Genomic DNA, 24,776 nt, shown 5'->3' with positions numbered 1-24,776 from the left:
TTGCAGTCGCTGGCCTTTTTTTGTCCTTATTACATTCCCTGATTATTCACCCGTATTTAAGTCAGTCGCTGGCCTTATTTCTCCTTCCTGATTACAGTCGCTGCGTGTATCCGTCGCTCTTAGATAAGCATTTGGTTAATTGCGTCCTTATTTTAAGTCGCTTATTTGTTTTTTCGTTCCTTATTACAGTCGGCGATTATAATACGCCCTCCATACTGTAGCTGGGTATGGTCGCCCACCTTCTGGTGGGGGGAAATACGTGCAAGTTTCGCAATACGATCGTATTTCGTCGACGTGTTGTGCTTTTTTTTTATAAGTTTTATGGAAAAAAAAAGGCCTTATTAGATCACGTATTTAAATACGAGAATTTTTTTCACGTATTTAAATACGAGATTTTTTTCACGTATTTGAATACGAGAATTTTTTCACGTATTTAGATACGAGAATTTTTTCACGTATTTAAATACGAGAATTTTTTTCACGTATTTAAATACGAATTTTTTTTCCCGTATTTGAATACGAGAATTTTTTCACGTATTTAAATACGAGAATTGTTTTCACGTATTTAAATACGAGAATTTTTTTCACGTATTTAAATACGAGAATTTTTTTCACGTATTTAAATACGAGAATTTTTTTTTTTTGTCATCGAATTCTTAATGGAGATGAGGTCTTTTGGTAGATAATAGATAGAGAAGAAAACGATGGATACTCTCTCTCTCTCTCTCTCTCTCTCTCTCTCTCTCTCTCTCTCTCTCTCTCTCTCTCCCTCTCTCTCTCTCTCTCTCTCTCTCTCTCTCTCTCTCTCTCTCTCTCTGTACATAGTGCGCAAACCCCTTGATTACAGAGGGGGGGGGGGATTCGATCTCATTGGTTGGCGCATTTCACTTGGAATGACGTCATTGCTTTGGAGCTCGGCTCAGCGGCGCGCGCAGGCCAACATGAACGACTTATTGAAGCTTAAATGGGGGAGGGAATGGGGGTAGAAAATAGACCCTCCCCCCATTTCTACCCCCATTCCTACCCCCCATCTTTTACCCTGGTGTGTATATACGTTAGGGAATGGGGAATGGGGGGATATATCAATGGGGTTAATGGGGAAATGTCTGGCTTGAAATGGGGGGGAATGGGGAAATGGTAGGATGGGAAAGGATTATGTGTGCAATTTGGTGATGGGGAAGGGGGGGCCAACGGCGCTGCGCATGGGGCGTGCGCAGGGAGCCGGTTGGGTGATGGGGTGGTGATGGGGTGGTGGGTGATGGGGGTCTATATGGGTCTTTGGCTCACCCTCTGCCTGGCCAGAACCCACCCCCCTTCCCCCCACACACCCCCCCCTTACCCCCACACACCCCCCTTCCCCCACACACACCCCCTTCCCCCACACACACCCCCCTTCCCCCACACACACCCCCCCCTTCCCCCCACACCCACCCCCTTCCCCCACACACACCCCCCCTTCCCCCCACACACACCCCCCTTCCCCCCACACACACCCCCTTCCCCCCACACACACCCCCCTTCCCCCACACACACCCCCCTTCCCCCACACACCCCCCTTCCCCCACACACCCCCCCTTCCCCCACACACACCCCCCTTCCCCCCACACACACACACCCCACGGGGCTGCGGTTTTGGCACTATGGGGGCCCCTTCACCCCGCGCCCCACCCCTTCTAACCCCGTGTTGCCACGTGAGGAACCTCCCCATTCCCCATTCCCGTGTACCCACGTGAGGAAGACCTCCCCTATTCCCGTGTACCCACGCGAGACAGACCCCCTATTCCCGTGTAGCCACGCGAGACAGACCCCCTATTCCCGTGTACCCACGCGAGACAGACCCCCTATTCCCGTGTAGCCACGCGAGACAGACCCCCTATTCCCGTGTACCGACGCGAGACAGACCCCCCTATTCCCGTGTAGCCACGCGAGACAGACCCCCTATTCCCGTGTACCCACGCGAGACAGACCCCCCTATTCCCGTGTAGCCACGCGAGACAGACCCCCTATTCCCGTGTAGCCACGTGAGGAAGACCCCACCCCAACCCGACCCCGTGTAGGTACGTGAGGAGGAAGACATGTGGTTGTCGGTGTCTGTGATTTTCTGTCTCTCCTCCCGCGTCTCTTGGCTTCATCGCTAATTCCGGGTTACGTCTCTGTGTGCTAATATATATATATATATATATATATATATATATATATATATATATATATATATATATATATATATATATATATATATATTTTCCTATGAGTCCACAGGGAAATGAAACACGAAAAGTTGCCAAGTGCACTTTCGTGTCATAATCACATCATCAGGGGAGACACAAGAGAGAAATATAACAGTCAGTTGATATACAACGAAGAGACGAAGCTATATATATATATATATATATATATATATATATATATATATATATATATATATATATATATAGATAGATAGATAGATAGATAGATAGATAGATAGATAGATAGATAGATAGGTCATTGGAAACCAGCTTCACGGACCATATCGGCCGTGGAAACGCCCCCAATTTTTTTTTTTTCTTTTTAAAAATTCAAAAATTCCCGCGCTTGTGAAGCCTCTCTCTCTCTCTCTCTCTCTCTCTCTCTCTCTCTCTCTCTCTCTCTCTCTCTCTCTCTCTCTCTCTCTCTCTCTCTCTCGAACAATGGACTCGCGCCAAGCGGGCCCGGCCCGGGGCCCCCACGCACCTGCTTGACCTCGAAAGTCACAGGGGAGGGAGGGCCCCCCCTCCCCCAGGGTAGGGGGGCCCTCCCAAGGGTAGGGGCCCCCCGCCCCCCCAAGGGTAGGGGGGCCCTCCCTCCCCCTCCCCTGTGGTCTTTATAAAAGGGAGGGAGGGAGGGAAGGGAGGGAGGGAGGGTGTTTCCCCCCCCCTCCGTGGGCGAGAGGACCCCTTGAAGTGACGTCATGAGGACTCTTAAATGACGTCATGAGGACTCCTTAGATGAGGACTCTTTTAAATGACGTCATGAGGACTCCTTAGAATGACGTCATGAGGACTCCTTAGAATGGCGTCATGAGGACTCCTTAAAATGACGTCATGAGGACTCCTTAAAATGACGTCATGAGGACTCCTTTAAATAACGTCATAAGGACTCCTTAGAATGACGTCATGAGGACTCCTTAGAATGACGTCATGAGGACTCCTTAAAATGACGTCATGAGGACTCCTTAGAATAACGTCATGAGGACCCCTTGAAGTGACGTCATGAGGACTCCTTGAAAATGATGACGTCATGAGGACGCCCTCAAATGATGACGTCATGACCACTGTATTACCCTCGGCTTTTGACTGATGATTTCCACTCCATAGCCCGCCACCCCGTCTTGCGTTTTCTTTTCTTTTTTCTGCAATAGAAAACTAGCCTTAATCTTGTCTTTGGAATATCTTTGGGAGAAGGGGGTCGACATTTTAGGTAACCCCCCCCCCCCTTTCTTTAAGATATCGGTCCTCAAACTTATATTGTGTGTGTGTGTGTGTGTGTTTGTGTATGTATGTGTATGTGTGTATGTATGTTTGTGTGTGTGTGTTTGTGTTTATCTGTGTGTGTGTGTGTGTGTGTATGTGTGTGTGTGTGTGTGTGTGTGTGTGTGTGTCTGTGTGTGTGTATGTGTGTGTGTGTGTGTGTGTGTGTGTGTGTGTGTGTATGTATGTTTGTGTGTATGTGTGTGTATGTATGTGTGTGTGTGTGTGTGTGTGTGTGTGTGTATGTGTGTTTATGTGTATGTGTGTGTATGTATGTGTGTGTGTGTGTGTGTGTGTGTGTGTGTGTGTGTGTTCCATGTATCAAAATTCCCAAGAATTAAATTTCTTTTTAAATATCAGTTGTAAGGAATCCATAATTTTTTTTTCGATGAGTTAAATTATGATTTAAATATTTTAATTTAATTTTTGTATCAATGGAGTAAATGTAAATTTTTTTTTTTTTGTCTGCCAAAAATTTCGCGTTTCGTCTTGGTAAATAATACTGATTTGTATAGAAGAAATTTATATATATATATATAATTAATAATAATTATAATGATAATTAATTATATTAATTTTCATATTTCGGTACAGCATTGATGCAAAATATATAACTTTTCCTGACTCCTTTTTTTATTTCCAAAAACCTTGAGGGAAATAGTTTTATAAAGTTATTTTCTTTAAGTGGGCGTTTTATAGTTATTTTCTTTAAATGGACGGTTTATAAAGTTATATTTTTATCTAAATGGACGCTTTATATAGTTATTTTCTTTAAATGAACGTTTTATTAAGTTATTTTCTTGAAGTGGACGTTTTGTAAAGTTATTTTCTTTAAATAAACGTCTTATAAAGTTTTTTTCTTTAATTGGACTTTTTATAGTTATTTTCTCTAATGGACGTTTTATAAAGTTATATTTTTTAAATGGACGTTTTATTAAGTTATTTTCTATAAATGAACGTTTTGTTAAGTTATTTTCTTTAAGTGAACGTTTTATAAAGTTATTATCTTCAAAGGAACGTCTTATAAAGTTATTTTCTTTAATTGGACTTTTTAGTTATTTTCTCTAATAAAATACTTTTAAGTGGATGTTTAACTTTTCTTTAAATGGTCGGTTTTAAAAAGTTATTAACTTTAAACGGACGTTGTATCGTTATTTTCTTTAATGGACGTTTTGAAAGTTATTTTCTTTGAAATGGACGTTTTATGAAGTAATTTTCTTTAAATGGATGTTTAAGTTTTCTTTAAATGGGCTTTTTTAATTATTTTCTTTAAATGGACTTTTTTTTAGTTATTTTCTTCAATTGACGTTTTTAAAGTTATTTTCTGTATTGGACGTTTTATAAAGTAATTTTCTATAAATGGATGTTTTAGTTTTCTTTAACTGGACGTTTTTATAATCATTTTCTTTGAATGGACGTTTTACATAGTTATTTTCTTTAAATGGACGTTTTATAGTTTTCTTTAAATGGACGTTTTTATATTGTTATTTTCTTTAGATGGACGTTTTATATAGTTATTTTCTTTAAATGGACGTTTTATATAGTTTTCTTTAAATGGACGTTTTTATAGTTATTTTCTTTAAATGGACGTTTTATATAGTTTTTTAAATGGATGTTTTTATAGTTATTTTCTTTAAATGGACGTTTTATATAGTTTTTTTTAAATGGATGTTTTTTACAGTTATTTTCTTTAAATGGACTTAGTTATCTCTAACATCCGCGGAGGGAAATACAATCAGTAATTTATTTACGACACAATAAAGTGTACGTGACCCGTCGCCAAAGTTGGAAGGCATTTAAAAATTGGAAATATGTGCAGCCTTGGCGAAGGTCGTGTGACCTCCTTGTCTCACCTCACGCGATCGACTGATCCGCCGGGGCCGCCTCACGCACCTCCGTACATCACCGCCGCCGCGTGACGCCGGTTTCCTCCGCGCGGCGTCCTAGTGACCAGTCACGGTTTACTGTTTCCGCACGCGTCATTCGTTTCTGACGTCACCACCAGTTTATTCCGTATTACGAGAAGAAAGAATGTAGTCGGTAGAGGAAATTTGGACATAGAAGTGTGAGAATATAATGTTTATTTCTTGTTTTTTCTCTCATATTCGACGACAAGAAAGCTGTCGCATCCGCCATATTTGATTTTGTGGTCTGTCTCCCTGGATCATCTCCATGTCGTACGAGCGATTATCTCCAATCTCCCATTAAACCCCGACCGCCATTATCATCATCCAAGTCCCCCCAGAGATATCTGGGGAGAGGTCAATGGGTTACCCAATCGTCCTTCTTCCTTCCTCAGCCAAAACTCGCGCCGATCACCCCGCCCGACTTGGCTTGAGCGAGGGAGAGATCCCCCTTCCCCATGTTGGTAGTAATTTCTTAAAAGGGGTTTTCTCTCTCTGTTTGTCTATGTATTCCTTTGTCTTTGTCCTTCTCCTCTCTCTCTGTTTGTCTATGTATTTCTTTGTCCTTTGTTCTTTGGAGCAAACACACGCGTGCGTCTTTTTGCGCCAGTCATCTCACACTCCATTTCGCCTGAGATGGTTGCTATCTCAAGCCTCAGGGTTTTGGAATGGTTTTCGGTGTCATTTTGATATATATATATATATATATATATATATATATATATATATATATATATATATATATATATATATATATATATATTTCTATGAGTCCATGGGTAAAATGAAACACGAAAAGTTCCTAAGTGCACTTTCGTGTAATAATCACATCATCAGGGGAGATACGAGAGAGAAACATAACAGCCAATTGATATACATCGAAGAGACGAAGCTATATATATATATATATATATATATATATATATATATATATATATATATATATATATATATATATATATATACGTGTGTGTGTGTATAATATTATTATTGTTATTATTATTATTATTATTATTATTATTATTATTATTATTATGATCGCCGTTTCCCGCGTCATTACGGGCGGGTTGACCCATAAACATAAGGACGGGGGCTTGAGGTGACTGACCGGTAAGTCAGGTGTAATAAGTCATTACTTACCCAAATGTCTTGTGTATCTACCTCCTTCAGGCAAGTTTGACCTGATATTCGGTGACTTAGAAGATATTTGGTGATAATGGTGACTTGGAAGATATTTGGTGATAATGGTGACTTGGAAGATATTTGGCGACCTGAAAGATATTTGGTGACTTGGAAGATATTTGACGACTTGAAAGATATTTGGTGATGATGGTGACTTGGAAGATATTTGGCGACTTGAAAGATGTTTGGTGACTTGGAAGATATTTGACGACTTGAAAGATATTTGGTGATAATGGTGACTTGGAAGATATTTGGCGACTTGAAAGATATTTGATGATAATGATGACTTGGAAGATATTTAGCAAATGAAAGATATTTGGTGATAATGGTGACTTTGAAGATATTTGGCAAATTGAAAGATATTTGGTGATAATGGTGACTTGGAAGATATTTGACGACTTGAAAGATATTTGGTGATAATGGTGACTTGTATGATATTTGGCGACTTGAAAGATATTTGGTGACTTGAAAGATATTTGGTGATAATGGTGACTTGGAAGATATTTGGTGACTTGGAAGATGTTTGACGACTTGAAAGATATTTGGTGATAATGGTGACTTGGATGATATTTGGCGACTTGAAAGATATTTGGTGACTTGAAAGATATTTGGTGATAATGGTGACTTGGAAGATATTTGGTGACTTGGAAGATATTTGGTGACTTGAAAGATATTTGGTGATAATGGTGACTTGGAAGATATTTGACGACTTGAAAGATATTTGGTGATAATGGTGACTTGGAAGATATTTGGTGACTTGGAAGATATTTGGTGATAATGGTGACTTGGAAGATATTTGGTGACTTGGAGGATATTTGGCGACTTGAAAGATATATGGTGATAATGATGACTTGGAAGATAATGGTGACTTGGAAGATATTTGGTGATAATGGTGATTTGGAAGATATTTGGTGATAATGGTGACTTGGAAGATATTTGGTGATAATGGCGACTTGGAAGATATTTGGTGACTTGGAAGATATTTGGTGATAATGGTGACTTGGAAGATATTTGACGACTTGAAAGATATTTGTGATAATGGTGACTTGGAAGATATTTGGTGATAATGGTGACTTGGAAGATATTTGGTGATAATGGTGACTTGGAAGATATTTGGTGATAATGGTGACTTGGAAGATATTTGGTGATAATGGTGACTTGGAAGATATTTGGTGACTTGGAAGATATTTGGCGACTTGAAAGATATTTGGTGATAATGGTGATTTGGAAGATATTTGGTGATAATGGTGACTTGGAAGATATTTGACGACTTGAAAGATATATGGTGATAATGGTGACTTGGAAGATATTTGGTGACTTGGAAGATATTTAGTGATAATGGTGACTTGGAAGATATTTGGTGATAATGGTGACTTGGAAGATATTTGGTGACTTGGAAGATATTTGGCGACTTGAAAGATATTTGGTGATAATGGTGATTTGGAAGATATTTGGTGATAATGGTGACTTGGAAGATATTTGGTGATAATGATGACTTGGAAGATATTTGGTGATAATGGTGACTTGAAAGATATTTGGTGATAATGGTGACTTGGAAGATATTTGGTGATAATGGTGACTTGAAAGATATTTGGTGATAATGGTGACTTGGAAGATATTTGGCGACTTGAAAGATATTTGGTGATAATGGTGACTTGGAAGATATTTGGTGATAATGGTGACTTGGAAGATATTTGGTGATGATGGTGACTTGGAAGATATTTGGTGACGTGGAAGATATTTGACGACTTGAAAGATATTTGGTGATAATGGTGACTTGGAAGATATTTGACGACTTGAAAGATATTTGGTGATAATGGTGACTTGGAAGATATTTGGTGACTTGGAAGATATTTGGCGACTTGGAAGATATTTGGTGACTTGGAAGATATTTGGTGATAATGGTGACTTGGAAGATATTTGACGACTTGAAAGATATTTGGTGATAATGGTGACTTGGAAGATATTTGGTGACTTTCAAGATATTTGGCGACTTGAAAGATATTTGATGATAATGGTGACTTGGAAGATATTTGGCGACTTGAAAGATATTTGGTGATAATGGTGACTTAGAAGATATTTGGTGACTTGGAAGATATTTGGCGACTTGAAAGATATTTGGTGATAATGATGACGGAAGATATTTGGTGACTTAGAAGATATTTGGCGACTTGAATGATATTTAGTGATAATCATGACTTGGAAGTTATTTGGTAATATTTGGTGACTTGGAAGATATTTGGTAATATTTGGTGACTTGAAAGATATTTGGTAATATTTAGTGACTTGGAAGATATTTGGTAATATTTGGTGACTTGGAAGATATTTGGCGACTTGAAAGATATTTGGTGATAATCGTGACTTGGAAAGATATTTGGTAATATTGGGTGACTTGAAAGATATTTGGTGATCATGGTGACTTGGAAAGATATTTGGTGACTTAGAATATTGTCAGATTCGTCTCGTTTTACCGTCACTTCTGCAGATGGTCTCCCAGATCTTTGGCCCGTGGTCCTTCGCTTTCCATATTAAAAATAAATAATTTATCCTAAGACCATGAACTGAATCCAGTGTGTATATATTGAAGTTTAGACATTTCCATATAAATTATTTATCATTATTTTGTTGTTTTAATTGTTTTTTTTTTTTATATAAGCAGACATATTGAAGTTTAGACATTTCCATATAAATTATGTCATTATTTTTGTTTTAATTTTTTTTTTATTTTTAGCAGACTTATACTGAAGTTTAGACATTTCCATATAAATTATTTATCATTATTTTTGTTATATTTGAATTGTTTTTTCTTAGATTTATGATGAATTTATGTACACGAGAAAACACTGTTAATTAATTAATTTCGTATCGTAAATTAAAAAAGATAATTAGTGTCCATTTGAAGTTCATTGAGATGGGACTATATCGAAAAAAAAAATATTTATGGTGAAATTATGGAGAGAAATTTGGGAAGAAAAAAAATATTATGGAGAGAAATTTGGGAAGAAAAAAAATATTATGGAGAGAAATTTGGGAAGAAAAAAAATATTATGGAGAGAAATTTGGGAAGAAAAAAAATATTATGGAGAGAAATTTGGGAAAAAAAAATATTATGGAGAGAAATTTGGGAAGAAAAAAAATTCTGTGGTGAAATTATGGAGAAAAATTTGGGAGGGAAAAAAAGATTCACTCAGCCTAGCCAGGAATTTACGAATAGGCTGGGATAGGACTACTGTTGGATAGTCATGTGAAAAAGATTAGTCGATTCCTGTTCTAAAAATTCGAGTGAAAAAGATTATGTGATTCAGTCCTGAGCAAAATTCAGGTGAAAAAGATTAGTCGCTTAGCGATTCCTGAGCAAAATTTAGGTGAAAAAGATTAATAGCTTTGCGATTCCTAAGCAAAATTTAGGTGAAAAAGATTAGTCGTGTAGCGATTCCCGAGCACAGTCCAGGTGAAAAAGATTAGTAGCTAAGCGATTCCTGAGCAAAATTTAGGTGAAAAAGATTAGTAGCTTAGCGATTCCAGAGCAAAATTCAGGTGAAAAAGATTAGTCGCTTAGCGATTCCTGAGCAAAATTTAGGTGAAAAAGATTAGTAGCTCAGCGATTCCAGAGCAAAATTCAGGTGAAAAAGATTAGTCGCTTAGCGATTCCTGAGCAAAATCCAGGTGAAAAAGATTAGTAGCTTAGCGATTCCTGAGCAAAATTTAGGTGAAAAAGATTAGTCGATTAGCGATTCCTGAGCAAAATCCAGGTGAAAAAGATTAGTCGTGTAGCGATTCCCGAGCACAGTCCAGGTGAAAAAGATTAGTAGCTAAGCGATTCCTGAGCAAAATTCAGGTGAAAAAGATTTGTTTAGCGATTCCTGAGCAAAATTCAGGTGAAAAAGATTAGTCGTCTAGCGATTCCCGAGCACAGTTCAGGTGAAAAAGATTAGAAGCTAAGCGATTCCTGAGCAAAATTCAGGTGAAAAAGATTAGTAGCCTAGCGATCCTGAGCAAAATTCAGGTGAAAAAGATTTGTTTAGCGATTCCTGAGCAAAATTCAGGTGAAAAAGATTCTCTTAGGGATTCCTGTTCGAAATTCAGATGAAAAAGATTAGTTGCTTAGGTATTCCTGTTCAAAATTCAGATGAAAAAGATTATTTACTTAGGAATTCATGTTCAAAATTCAGATGAAAAAGATTAGTTGCTTAAGTTGCTTAGGAATTCATGTTCAAAATTCAGATGAAAAAGATTAGTTGCTTTAGTTGCTTAGGAATTCATGTTCAAAATTCAGATGAAAAAGATTAGTTGCTTAGCGATTCCTGAGCAAAATTCAGACGAAAAAAATTCCAAGTTAGCGAAGTGGCACGATGGCACGCCTAACCCACTTCAACCACCGTACACATTCTAGTTTCTCAAGTCGTCTCTAGGACTAGATAAGCTGTTTCTAGAACTAGATCGTCATGAACTTGAAGACAGATATACGCCATCATGCGACCCGCATGCCTATCTTGCATTTTGTTTATTTGGAGGGGAAAAATAACTTGTTTATTGACATATTTTTCCCACCGCGTCGGTGGAGCAAGGTCGCGCCTGTGTGGCGAGCGGGACACGCTAGGCATGTTGGCGGTATTTGGCGGGAAAATGTGGGGGCCAATTGGCAGGTGGCTGGCGCGAAAATGGCCGCTCCCGCCACCTCCACCTCTCCCTTCCTCACCTTACAAATACCTCTCTCGTTCATCATGGCTTCCCCGAGGGCACCCTGATTCGCCTCCTGAGGGCGCGGGGGTCGTTTGTGGACGACCCAGAGGCGGGATTGATGGTTGAGGAGGTGAATTAAGGGCGTGGGTTTACGTTTTAGGTGGGGGAGGGATGGCTCATGGCTAGTTCTTGAAAACCAGACATCCCGCGTGGTGGGGCGTGGGCTAATTTTAGAAAGGCGCGCGCGCCTTATCTCTTTGTCTCGTCTCCTATCTCAGGGATGTAGCGCCCCCCCTTGGTGTACTGAGAAACGTTTTCACACGGCAGGCATTTAAACAAAGACTCTTCCTTAACGTTTTTTCTGCTTTTTTTTTTTTTTTGCTATATATATTCGTGTGGAGTCGTTTGAGGCCCTAATTAAGGCCATCTCTCTCTCTCTCTCTCTCTCTCTCTCTCTCTCTCTCTCTCTCTCTCTCTCTCTCTCTCTCTCTCTCTCTATATATATATATATATATATATATATATATATATATATGTGTGTGTGTGTGTGTGTGTGTGTGTGTGTATCATACATATTCGCCGTTTTCCGCGTCAGCGAGGTAGCGTTAAGAACAGAGGACTGAGCCTTAGAGGGAATATCCTCACTTGGCCCCTTTCTCTGTTCCTATTTGTGTGTGTGTGTGTGTGTGTGTGTGTGTGTGTGTGTGTGTGTGTGTATACATCTGAACCCGGGACCCACTTCATCAACCAAACCCCCTCAGAGGATGGATGAACAGCTGGGTTGACTGTGGACCGACTGCCGGAGCCAGGACTCGAACCCAGACACTCGACCCTGGATGATGGAGTGAGGTTCTTTGGAATTTCAGTGTTATATTTACACAAAGGGTACGATACTTTTAGAAATACGATAGTCTGATACTTTATGTAAATTCCCCTGTGAATATTATTTATTTTCTTCGACTAATTTGCATACTATTAACTTTGGGTTAGATGTGGAAATGAATGCAGTGTTCACTTTGGAAACGAACCCAGTGTCCTTAGATTGGATTTGGTAAACATGTGATTGGACAATCGCATGTTTACCCAATGGCGTCCTAGCTTCGTCTCTTCGTTGTATATCAACTGACTGTTATATTTCTCTCTTGTGTCTCCCCTGATGATGTGATTATGACACGAAAGTGCACTTGGGAACTTTTCGTGTTTCATTTCCCCCCGTGGACTCATAGGAATATACTTGATCACGCGCAAAATTGTGATCCTTTCCAATATGTTAGTACATGTACATATGTACTGGGGTGTACATATGGCACTGGCATTAGAACCCCACTGTGTATTTTTAGTGGAGGTGTTTTGTACTGTGTCAGTATGTGCTGAAAAGTACATATGATTTACATATTCCCCTTAAGGTGTAAACAAAAGTGTGTGTGTGTGTACGTCAAACACACACACACACACACACACACACACACACACACACACACACACACACACACACACACATCGTAAATTGCACATGTATTTGTGTGGTGGTTTATAGGTCTTACATAGCTTAATATATCTTTCGGGCGATAGATATAGATAGATAGATAGATAGATAGAGAGAGAGAGAGAGAGAGAGAGAGAGAGAGAGAGAGAGAGAGAGAGAGAGAGAGAGAGAGAGAGAGAGAGAGAGAGAGAGAGAGAGAGAGAGAAGCGTGTTATATCGATACACAGACCACATAGACCCCAAGGTCCGAGAGAGAGAGAGAGAGAAGCCATTATTTTCTCATAATGGCGTTATTTGCATACTCCAGGGTGTAAACTGTGTGAAACCACTTGCTCATAGAAAACCAGGTGTGGTAGACTGTGATAAACATGAATAATGTTAGATTTACATACTCAGGTTACATAGATACATTTTGTTTTTTTACACACGCTCAATTTACATAGACACATTTTTTTATACACAGTTTACAGAGACATTTACTTAGACAAATGTATTGACAGAAGGTTTAATAAAGGCCTGAGATGTGGGCTTTTTTTTTATGTTCATTTATTCAATTAGCTGTAAAGATGATTTGACAGTTAGGTTCACATTTATAAGAATTATTCCCGCCTTCTTTATTTTCCGGTAGAAGATTAAAGAAAGTGAATTAATTGGATGGTCTGATGTGAATTTACCCAAGAGAATTTACAGAAAGGCCCAACATTGTGGGAGGTAGTTTAATGCCTTTTATTTTACCAACAATGGCCTGGTTTGTCATTTAGCATCTAGAGAGGTCTTGAAATACGCCTTTGACGCCCCACTGAGGCGTAGGGAGGGTCGTTTGTGCGTTCGTGTGTGAGGAATCTGATCAAATAAGGGTTGGTCAAAGGTGTTTGGGTGGGTACTGGAATATGGCGTAGCTTTGGTGGCGTATGTTGTGAATAATATTAAGTTTTGCTCTTTATTCGTTCGAGTGAGGATGGGGTGAAGATAATACTTCATTCACGCTTGTCAAATGTCTTTCATCTTTACTTCCTTCACGCTTTCAAAGGGTTTTTTCTTTTTATCTTTACTGAATGAAAATACCGTGTGAAATTTTAAAATCCTTTTGGTCAAACACTTAAGGGAATGGACGTGTCTTTGTGCCAAAGGAGTTTTAAAATACTACAGTCCATTGGCATTTTATTTTATGCTTTAATTTCTTGCGTAAATTTCGTAATTTTCAATTTTTTTTTCAACATGTTTGTCACATTTGGAATTAGAACCAACGGACCAGTCGCATCGGTGTCGCCGACCTAAACCAATATGGCGGCGTCAACGGAGCAAAACATTCCCTTATTATTGTGTATTATCCGGTGTACAAAGGCCAGGCAAACTTAAAAGTGTGATGAGATTCCGCTCCTATTTATGGAGAAGAGAAATGGGAAGAATGTATTATAAAATAGTGCGTGAATTGGCGTTTTCAGGGTCCAGAAGTGAGAGGAGATGGCTTAAGGTCTATTAGGGCCCAATACACTGTGATGCCCTATTAGGGCCCAATACACCGTGATGCCCACTTCTTCATTGACGTTGTTGCGTACGTAGGTTCTGTACATCCTAAAATAACGATGAATAGGCTATGGAAGAAAAAAATGGCCAGAATTACATCGGCCGCCCCCCAGGCAGAGATAAGGTATGTAAACACACCGAGTACATTACTATTAATGTGAAAATGGGAAATTGACGTCCACACGGGTCATCCCTGTCGTGGTGCGTAGCGTTGCTGACCATGATGAGGTTGGCGTAGGTAGGGGCCAGCCGTGGGCCCGGGTTTGGGGCAGTCGGCCCACACCCAACCCAGGTGTTCTTCCTTTCCCCCAATGGGAGTCTTTGCCTTAGGCTGATGTGTGTATACATACCTACATACACATCTACGTACATCCATACGTACATACGTACACACATACATATATACTAACAAATGTACATGTTCAGAAATAAAGACATGGTGTATATGAATAAGGTTTAGGGGCAACGTGGGTGTAAACCACTAGTCTCCTGTACCACTTAAATAATAGATAAAACACACACACACACACAAGCACAAGCACACACTTAAACACAAGCACGTAGTCACTCACACACACACACACACACGGAAAGTCTCTCTCTCTCTCTCTCTCTCTCACATGCACGTGTCTTCCCTGACACGCTTAAGTGTTCATTAGACTGGCCAGCCGCCCCGCTTACATAACGTCATGATAATGCAATGGCATGTGTGTGACGAGCATTAAGGGGGGTGTTGGCAGCTGAAGGCACACGTCTCGAGGGACGTGGGTGAAATGATGACGAGAGAGTGACATGTGTAGAGTATTGGGCAGTGATGGGCTGAGAGAGAGAGAGAGAGAGATGATGAGAAAGTGACATATGTAGAGTATTGCAGTGATAGAGAGAGAGAGAGACACGTAGAGTATTGCAGTGATGGGTAGAGAATTCAGAGATAGAGAGAGAGAGAGAGAAATGTCGCTTTAGGTTTGAATTTATTCTTTATTTTGGTTATCGACTGGGTTGTCATTAGCATATGGAATGTCGGAGCGAAATGTATTAGTCAAAGATTTTTTGAGTGACTTGGGGAATGTATTTTGTAAGTTTCAGTATTTTTAATTGGGGAGATTTTTTAATTTTTTATTTTTTATTTATTTTTTTTTGGGGGGGGAGGGGAGATTCACCATAAGTACAATTGGTGATTAGCTTTTCATGTTGTGAAGATGTGGCCAATCTTTTGGAGGTCTACATTCTCCTGTAGCAGCTTGGGTTAAATTCATGTGATGGCCACTGCTAAATGTAGTGTTTTTAAGTTCAAGTGATAGCCAGCTGTGTAGGTTACGTAAAGAGGTCACAGCATAGCCAGCTGTGTAGGTGTTGGTACAATTTCACGAGATGGCCACGTTTGAAGCTGCTGTATAAGGTCATGCGATAGCCAGCTGTTTGGTAGAGGTATAAGATCATGTGATTGCTAGATGTGAAGCCGATGTATAAGTTCATGTGATAGCCAGCTGTGTAGGGGAGGTAGACTTTCATGTGATGGCCATGTATGAAGCTAATGTATAAGTTCACGTGATAGCCAGCTTTGTACGAGAGGTAGAATTTCATGTGATGGTCAGGTGTGAAGCTGATGTATAAGTTCACGTGATAGCCAGCTGTGAAGGGGAGGTAGAATTTCATGTGATGGCTAGATGTGATGCCGATGTATAAGTTCACGTGATAGCCAGCTGTGTAGGCGAGGTAGAATTTCATGTGATGGCCAGGTGTGAAGCTAATGTATAAGATCATGTTATAGCCAGCTGTGTAGGGGAGGTAGAATTTCATGTGATGGTCAGGTGTGAAGCTGATGTATAAGTTTATGTGATAGCCAGCTGTAGGGGAGGTAGAATTTCATGTGATGGCCAGGTGTGAAGCTGATGTATAAGTTCACGTGATAGCCAGCTGTGTAGGGTAGGTAGAATTTCATGTGATGGCCAGGTGTGAAGCTGATATATAAGTTCACGTGATAGCCAGCTGTGTAGGGGAGGTAGAATTTCATGTGATGGCCCGGTGTGAAGCTAATGTATAAGTTCACGTGATAGCCAGCTTTGTACAAGAGGTAGAATGTCATTTGATGGCCCGGTGTGAAGCTGATGTATAAGTTCACGTGATAGCGAGCTGTGTAGGGGAGGTAGAATTTCATGTGATGGCCAGGTGTGAAGCTAATGTATAAGGTCACGTGATAGCCAGCTGTGTAGGGGAGGTAGAATTTCATGGCCAGGTGTGAAGCTAATGTATAAGGTCACGTGATAGCCAGCTGTGTAGGGGAGGTAGAATGTCATGTGATGGCCAGGTGTGAAGCTGATGTATAAGTTCATGTGATAGCCAGCTCTGTAGGGGAGGTAGAATTTCATGTGATGGCCAGGTGTGAAGCTAATGTATAAGGTCACGTGATAGCCAGCTTTGTACGAGAGGTAGAATTTCATGTGATGGCCAGGTGTGAGGCTGATGTATAAGTTCACGGGATAGCCAGCTTTGTAGGGGAGGTAGAATTTCATGTGATGGCCGGGTGTGAAGCTGATGTATAAGTTCACGTGATAGCCAGCTTTGTATGAGAGGTAGCATGTCATGTGATGGCCAGGTGTGAAGCTGATGTATATAAGTTCATGTGATAGCCAGCTGTGTAGGGGAGGTAGAATGCCATGTGATGGCCAGGTGTGAAGCTAATGTTTAACGTCACGTGATAGCCAGCTGTTTAGGGGAGGTAGAATTTCATGTGATAGCCATGTATGAAGCTAATGTATAAGGTCGTGATAGCCAGCTGTGTAGGGGAGGTAAAATTTCATGTGATGGCCATGTATGAAGCTAATGTATAAGTTCATGTGATAGCCAGCTGTGTAGGGGAGGTAGAATTTCATGTGATGGCCATGTATGAAGCTAGTGTATAAGGTCATGTGATAGCCAGCTATGTAGGGGAGGTAGAATTTCATGCGACGGCCAGGTGTGAAGCTGATGTATAAGTTCACGTGATAGCCAACTATGAATGATAGCCAGCTGTTTAGGAGAGGTATAAGATCATGTGATTGCTAGATGTGATGCTGATGTATAAGTTCATGTGATGGCCAGCTGTGTACGAGAGGTAGAATTTCATGTGATGGTTAGATGTGATGCTGATGTATAGGTTCATGTGATGGCCAGCTGTGTAGGGGAGGTAGAATTTTATGTGATGGCCATGTATGAAGCTAATGTATAAGGTCATGTGATAGCCAGCTGTGTAGGGGAGGTAGAATTTCATGTGATGGCCATGTATGAAGCTAATGTATAAGGTCATGTGATAGCCAGCTATGTAGGGGAGGTAGAATTTCATGTGACGGCCAGGTGTGAAGCTGATGTATAAGTTCACGTGATAGCCAGCTTTGTACGAGAGGTAGAATTTCATGTGATGGCCAGGTGTGAAGCTTATAATAATTTAAGTTCCCATGATTGCCAGCTGTGAAGGCTGTGTAGCCTTTTACATGTGATGTTGGCTGGCTAATGACATTACAGATCAGTTCACAAATGTGGCCGTATTATGATATGCATGAATTAAGTGTTGCTAGCAATAGAAAAGGTCTTCCTGTATTTCATTAAGATGTAAATAACCAGCAAGTAAAACCATATTGTAAGAACTCTTGGAAACATGCATAATTTTACCATTATTCATGATAATTGTTTTCTTGCCAATTAGGTTTGTAGATGTCTAAGTGTGTTCTTTTTTATATTTCAGTTTTGTGCAATTCTGACGACGGTGCTAAGTGTTGGTGCAATAGTGGGCCACTTGGTGCCTGGGGTTGTACTGGTGTACATCTTCCTCATGGTGGTGATGACTGGTCCTGGAATTGCACTCCATGTCTTACCAGACTCTTTTTACGAACGCATCAAGAAAATCCGGGGTGCATTCAGAGGGGATGGCTCAGGAATGGGTAAGTTACACAGAAATATATGCTCTGTAATTGTGATCAATCATTTTTTTTTTTTTTTTTTGTCAAATCTTTCTTTTGTACTTATTTACATTTTCCTATTTACATTTTCCTACATGAGTGTGCTAGTGCTAGAAACAGACCACGAAGGACCCCATTTGTTTACATTCATTCTCTAGCTGTCATGTGTATTGCGCTAAAGCCATATCCCTTATCTGCTATCAGTCCCCATAGACCTTTCAATGGTTTCCCCTTAGTTGCATCATTGCCCCGGTTCAGACCAGTGACAACCCCTTTTATATCACATTGCTCTAGTTGACTGTCCTGTGCATGCATTTCACCCTCCTGCATGAAGGTGGAAAAGAGTTAAGGGTGGGGAAGGGGACGAAAGTTTTGGGAGCTATGAAGAATGTGTGGAAAGAGAAAATGTTATCTCGGAAAGCAAATCTGGACATGTTTGAAGGAATAGTAGTTCCAACAATATTATATGGTTGTGAGGTATGGGCTATAGATAGGGTTGTAAAGAGGAGAGTGAATGTGTTGGAAATGAAATGTCTGAGGACGTTATGTGGTATGAGGTGGTTTGATCAAGTGAGTAATGAAAGGGTAAGAGAGATGTGTGGTAATAAAAAGAGTGTGGTTGAGAGAGCAGAAGAGTGTGTGTTGAAATGGTGTGGACATTTGAAGATAATGAATGAGGAAAGGTTGACAAAGAGGATGTATATTTCAGAGGTGGAGGGAACAAGGAGAAACAGGAGACCAATTTGGAGGTGGAAGGATGGAGTGAAAAAGATTTTGAGTGATCAGGGCCTGAACACGCTGGAGGGTGAAAGGTGTGCAAGGAATAGAGTGAATTGGAACGATGTGGTATACCGAGGTTGACGTGCTGTCAATGGACTGAACCAGGGCATGTGAAACATCTGGGTTAAATCATGGAAAGGTCTGTGAGGCCTGGATGTGGTTAGGGAGTTGTGGTTTCAGTTTATTACACATGACAGAGACTGAGTAGGCTTTTTTTGTCTGTTCCTGGCTCTGCCTCACTGGTGGGATGCTATTTTATGTGTGGCAGGGTGGCAACAGGAATGAATGAAGGCAAGTATGGATATGTATATGTGTTTATGTCTATGTCTGTATATGGTAGGGTTGATGGAGATGCTTTGTGGAAGGTATTAAGAGTATATGGTATGGGAGCTGAGTTACTAGAAGCAATGAAAAGTTTTGACCAAGGATGTAGGGCATGTGTATGAGTAGGAAAAGAGGAAACTGACTGGTTCCCAGTGAATGTCGGGTTGTGGCAGGGGTGCGTGATGTCTCCATAGTTGCTTAATATGTTTATGGATCGGATTGTTTGGGAGGTGAATGCAAGAGTTCTGGAGAGAGGGGCAAGTATGCAGCCTGTTCTGGATGAGAGGGCTTGGGAAGTGAGTCACTTGTTGTTTGCGGATGATACAGCGCTGATGGCTGATTTGGGTGAGAAACTGCAGAAGTTGGTAACTCATTTTGGTAAAGTGTGTGAAAGAAGAAAGCTGAGAGTAAACGTAAATAAGAGCAAGGTTATTAGGATCAGTAGGGTTAAGGGACAAGTTAATTGGGAGGTAAGTTTGAATGGAGAAAAACTGGAGGCAATGAAGTGTTTTAGATATTTGGGAGTGGATTTAGCAGTGGATGGAACAATGGAAGCAGAAGTGAGTCACAGGGTAGGGGAGGGGCTGAAGGTTCTGGGAGGATTGAAGAATGTGTGGAAGGCGAGAACGTTATCTGGGAGAGCAAAAATGGGTATGTTTGAAGGAATAGTGGTTCCAACAATGTTATATGATTGTGAGGCATGGGCTATAGATAGAGATGTGCAGAGGAGGGTGGATGTGTTGGAAATGAAATGTTTGAGGACAATATGTGGTGTGACGTGGTTTGATCGAGTAAGTGATGAAAGGGTAAGAGAGATTTGTGGTAATAAAAAGAGTTTGGTTGAGAGAGCAGAAGAGGGTGTGTTGAAATGGTTTGGTCACATGGAGAGAATGAGTGAGGAAATATTGACAAAGATAATATATGTGTCAGAGGTGGAGGGAATGAGGAGAAGCAGGAGACCAAATTGGAGGTGGGAGGATGGAGTGAAAAAGATTTTGAGATCGGGGCCTAAACACACATGAGGGTGAAAGGTTTGCAAGGAATAGAGTGAATTTGAATGATGTGTACTGGGGTGGACATGCTGTCATTGGATTGAACCTGGACATATGAAGTGTCTGGGGTAAACCATGGAAAGTTTTGTAGGGCCTGGATGTGGAAAGGGAGCTGTGGGTTCGGTGCATTACACATGACAGCTAGAGACTGTTTGTGAACGAATGTGGCCTTTTTTGTCTTTTCTTAGCACTGCCTTTCCCAGGGGGAAGCTGCTATTTCATGTGTGGCGGGATGACAACAGGAATGGATGAAGGCAGCAAGTATGAATATGTACATGTGTATATATGTATGGAAAGGATCACAATTTTGGACTCATAAGAATGTCAATATATTTATGTGTATGTATACATTGAAATGTATAGGTATATATATGTGTGCATGTGGGTGTTTATGTATATACATGTGTATGTGGGTGGTTTGGGCCATTCTTTTGTCTGTTTCCTTGTGCTTCCTCGCTAACGTGGGAGACGGCGATTAAGTATAATGAATAGAATGTAAATGTTGAAATGTATTTATTTTTTTTATTTTGCTTTGTCGCTGTCTCCTGCGTTAGCGAGGTAACACAAGGAAACAGACGAAAGAATGGCCCAACCCACCCACATACACATGTATATACATACACGTCCACACATGCAAATATACAGACATATACATATATACACATGTACATAGTTCTTACTGTTTGCCTTTATTCATTCCCATCACCACCCTGCCACACATGAAATAACAACCCCCTCCCCCCTCATGTGCGCGAGGCAGCGCTAGGAAAAGACAACAAAGGCCACATTCATTCACACTCAGTCTCTAGCTGTCATGTAATAATGCACCGAAACCACAGCTCCCTTTCCACATCCACGCCCCACAGAACTTTCCATGGTTTACCCCAGACACTTCACATGCCCTGGTTCAATCCATTGGCAGCATGTCAACCCTGGTATACCACATCGTTCCAATTTACTCTAATCCTTGAACGCCTTTCACCCTCCTGCATGTTCAGGCCCCGATCATTCAAAATCTTTTTCACTCCATCTTTCCACCTCCAATTTGGTCTCCCACTTCTCCTCGTTCCCTCCACCTCTGACACATATATCCTCTTTGTCAATATTTCCTCACTCATTCTCTCCATGTGACCAAACCATTTCAAAACACCCTCTTTTGCTCTCTCAACCAAATTCTTTTAATTACCACACATCTCTCTAACCCTATTATTACTTACTCGATCAAACCACCTCACACCAAATATTGTCCTCAAACATCTCATTTCCAGCACATCCACCCTCCTCCGCACAACTCTTATCTATAGCCCACGCCTCGCAACCATATAACATTGTTGGAACTAATATTCCTTCAAACATAACCATTTTTGCTTTCCGAGATAATGTTCTCGACTTCCATACATTCTTCAACGCTCCCAGAACTTTCGCCCCCTCCTCCACCCTATGATTCACTTCCGCTTCCATGGTTCCTTCCGCTGCCAAATCCACTCCCAGATATCTAAAACGCTTCACTTCCTCCAGTTTTTCTCCATTCAAACTTACCTCCCAGTTGACTTGTCCCTCAACCCTACTGTACGCAATGACCTTGCTCTTATTCACATTTACTCTAGGCTTTCTTCTTTCACACACTTAACCAAACTCAGTCACCAGCTTCTGCAGTTTCTCACATGAATCAGCCACCAGCGCTGTATTGTCAGCAAACAACTGACTCACTTCCCAAGCTCTTTCATCCACAACAGACTGCATACTTGCCCCTCTTCCCAAAACTCTTGCTTTCACCTCCCTAACAACCCCATCCATAAACAAATTACACAACCATGGAGAAATCACACACCCCTGCCGCAAACCTATATTCACTGAGAACCAATCACTTTCCTCTCTTCCTACACGTACACATGCCTTACATCCTTGATAAAAACTTTTCACTGCTTCTAACAACTTGCCTCTCACTACATATATTCTTAATACCTTCCACAGAGCATATCTGTCAGCTGTATCATATGCCTTCTCCAGATCCGTAAATGCTACATACAACTCCATTTGCTTTTCTAAGTATTTCTCACATACATTCTTCAAAGCAAACACCTGATCCACACATCCTCTACCACTTCTGAAACCACACTGCTCTTCCCCAATCTGATGCTCTATACATGCCTTCACCCTCTCATATAATTTCCCAGGAATACTCAACAAACTTATACCTCTGTAATTTGAGCACTCACCTTTGTCCCCTTTGCCTTTGTACAATGGCACTATGCAAGCATTTTGCCAATCCTCAGGCACCTCACCATGAGTCATACATACATTAAATAACCTTACCAACCAGTCAACAATACACTCACCCCCTTTTTTAATAAATTCCACTGCAATACCATCCAAACCCGCTGCCTTGCCGGCTTTCATCTTCTGCAAAACATTTACCCTATCATCAAACACATTCAACAAACCTTCAAAATACTCACTCCATCTCCTCACATCACCACTACTTGTTATCACCTCCCCATTAGCCCCCTTCACTGAAGTTCCCATTTGTTCCCTTGTCTTACACACTTTATTTACCTCCTTCCAAAACATCTTTTCATTCTCCCGAAAATTTAATGATACTCTCTCACCCCAACTCTCATTTGCCCTCTTTTTCACCTCTTGCACCTTTCTCTTGACCTCCTGCCTCTTTCTTTTATACATCTCCCACTCATTTGCATTATTTCCCTGCAAAAATTGTCCAAATGCCTCTCTCCTCTCTTTCACTAATAAGCATTACTTCTTCATCCCACTACTCACTACCCTTTCTAATCTGCCCACCTCCCACACTTCTCATGCCACAAGCATCTTTTGCACAAGCCATCATTGCTTCCCTAAATACATCCCATTCCTCCCCCACTCCCCTTACATCCTTTGTTCTCACCTTTTTCCATTCTGTACTCAGTCTCTCCTGGTACTTCCTCACACAAGTCTCCTTCCCAAGCTCACTTACTCTCACCACTCTTTTCACCCCAACATTCTCACTTCTTTTCTGAAAACCTCTACAAATCTTCACCTTCACCTCCACAAGATAATGATCAGACGTCCCTCCAGTTGCACCTCTCAGCACATTAACATCCAAAAGTCTCTCTTTCGTGTGCCTATCAGTTAACACGTAATCCAATAATGCTCTCTGGCCATCTTTCCTACTTACATACATATACTTATGTATATCTCTTCTTTTTAAACCAGGTATTCCCAATCACCAGCCCTTTTTCAGCACATAAATCTACAAGCTCTTCACCATTTCCATTTACAACACTGAACACCCCATGTACACCAATTATTCCCTCAACTACCACATTACTCACCTTTGCATTCAAATCACCCATCACTATAACCCGGTCTTGTGCATCAAAACTACTGACACATTCACTCAGCTGCTCCCAAAACACTTGCCTCTCATGATCTTTCTTCTCATGCCTAGGTGCATATGCACCAATAATCACCCATGTCTCTCCATCCACTTTCAGTTTTACCCATATTAATCTAGAGTTTACTTTCTTACACTCTATCACATACTCCCACCACTCCTGTTTCAGGAGTAGTGCTACTCCTTCCCTTGCTCTTGTCCTCTCACTAACCCCTGACTTTACTCCCAAGACATTCCCAAACCACTCTTCCCCTTTACCCTTGAACTTTGTTTCACTCAGAGCCAAAACATCCAGGTTCCTTTCCTCAAACATACTACCTATCTCACCTTTTTTCTCATCTTGGTTACATCCACACACATTTAGACACCCCAATCTGAGCCTTCGAGGAAGATGAGCACTCCCCGCGTGACTCCTTCTTCAGTTTCCCCTTTTAGAAAGTTAAAATACAAGGAGGGGAGGGTTTCTAGCCCTCTGCTCCCGTCCCCTTTAGTCGCCTTCTACGACATATGAGGAATGCATGTGGGGTGTTCTTTCTCCCCTATCCCCAGGGGATATATGTATGTATATGTTTGTATATGTGTGTGTACTTCCTCACACAAGTCTCCTTCCCAAGCTCACTTACTCTCACGACTCTCTTCACCCCAGTATTCTCTCTCTTCTGAAAACCTCTACAAATCTTCACCTTCTCTTCCACAAGATAATGATCAGACATTACTCCAGTTGCACCTCTCAGCACATTAACATCCTAAAGTCTCTCTTTCATGTGCCTATCAACATGTAATCCAGTAACGCTCTCTGGCCCTCTCTCCTACTTACGTACGTATACTTATGTATATCCCTCTTTTTAAACCAGGTATTCCTAATCACCAGTCCTTTTTCAGCTCACAAATCTACAAGCTCTTCACCATTTCCATTTACAACACTGAACACTGTACACCAATTATTCCCCCAACTGCTGCATTACTCACCTATGCATTCAAATCACCCATCACTATAACTCGGTCTCGTGCATCAAAACTGCTA

General features: G+C 40.8%; 1 protein-coding gene across 1 annotated transcript in view; it reads left to right on the top strand.

Annotated features, from left to right (window-relative positions):
• LOC139764293 (uncharacterized) overlaps positions 1–24,776 on the top strand; it is a 182,700-nt gene that overhangs the window by 139,988 nt on the left and 17,936 nt on the right. Inside the window, exon 4 of the mRNA XM_071690780.1 lies at positions 17,992–18,187. Within this exon, the coding sequence (XP_071546881.1) occupies positions 17,992–18,187 (196 nt within the window). The remainder of the gene's footprint in view (positions 1–17,991; positions 18,188–24,776) is intronic.

The sequence above is a fragment of the Panulirus ornatus genome, chromosome 49 (genome assembly GCF_036320965.1).
Source record: "Panulirus ornatus isolate Po-2019 chromosome 49, ASM3632096v1, whole genome shotgun sequence".
NCBI classification, from domain to species: Eukaryota; Metazoa; Arthropoda; class Malacostraca; order Decapoda; family Palinuridae; genus Panulirus; species Panulirus ornatus.
Note: the sequence above shows the minus strand (reverse complement) of the source record. Positions and strands in the feature narration are given on the sequence as shown.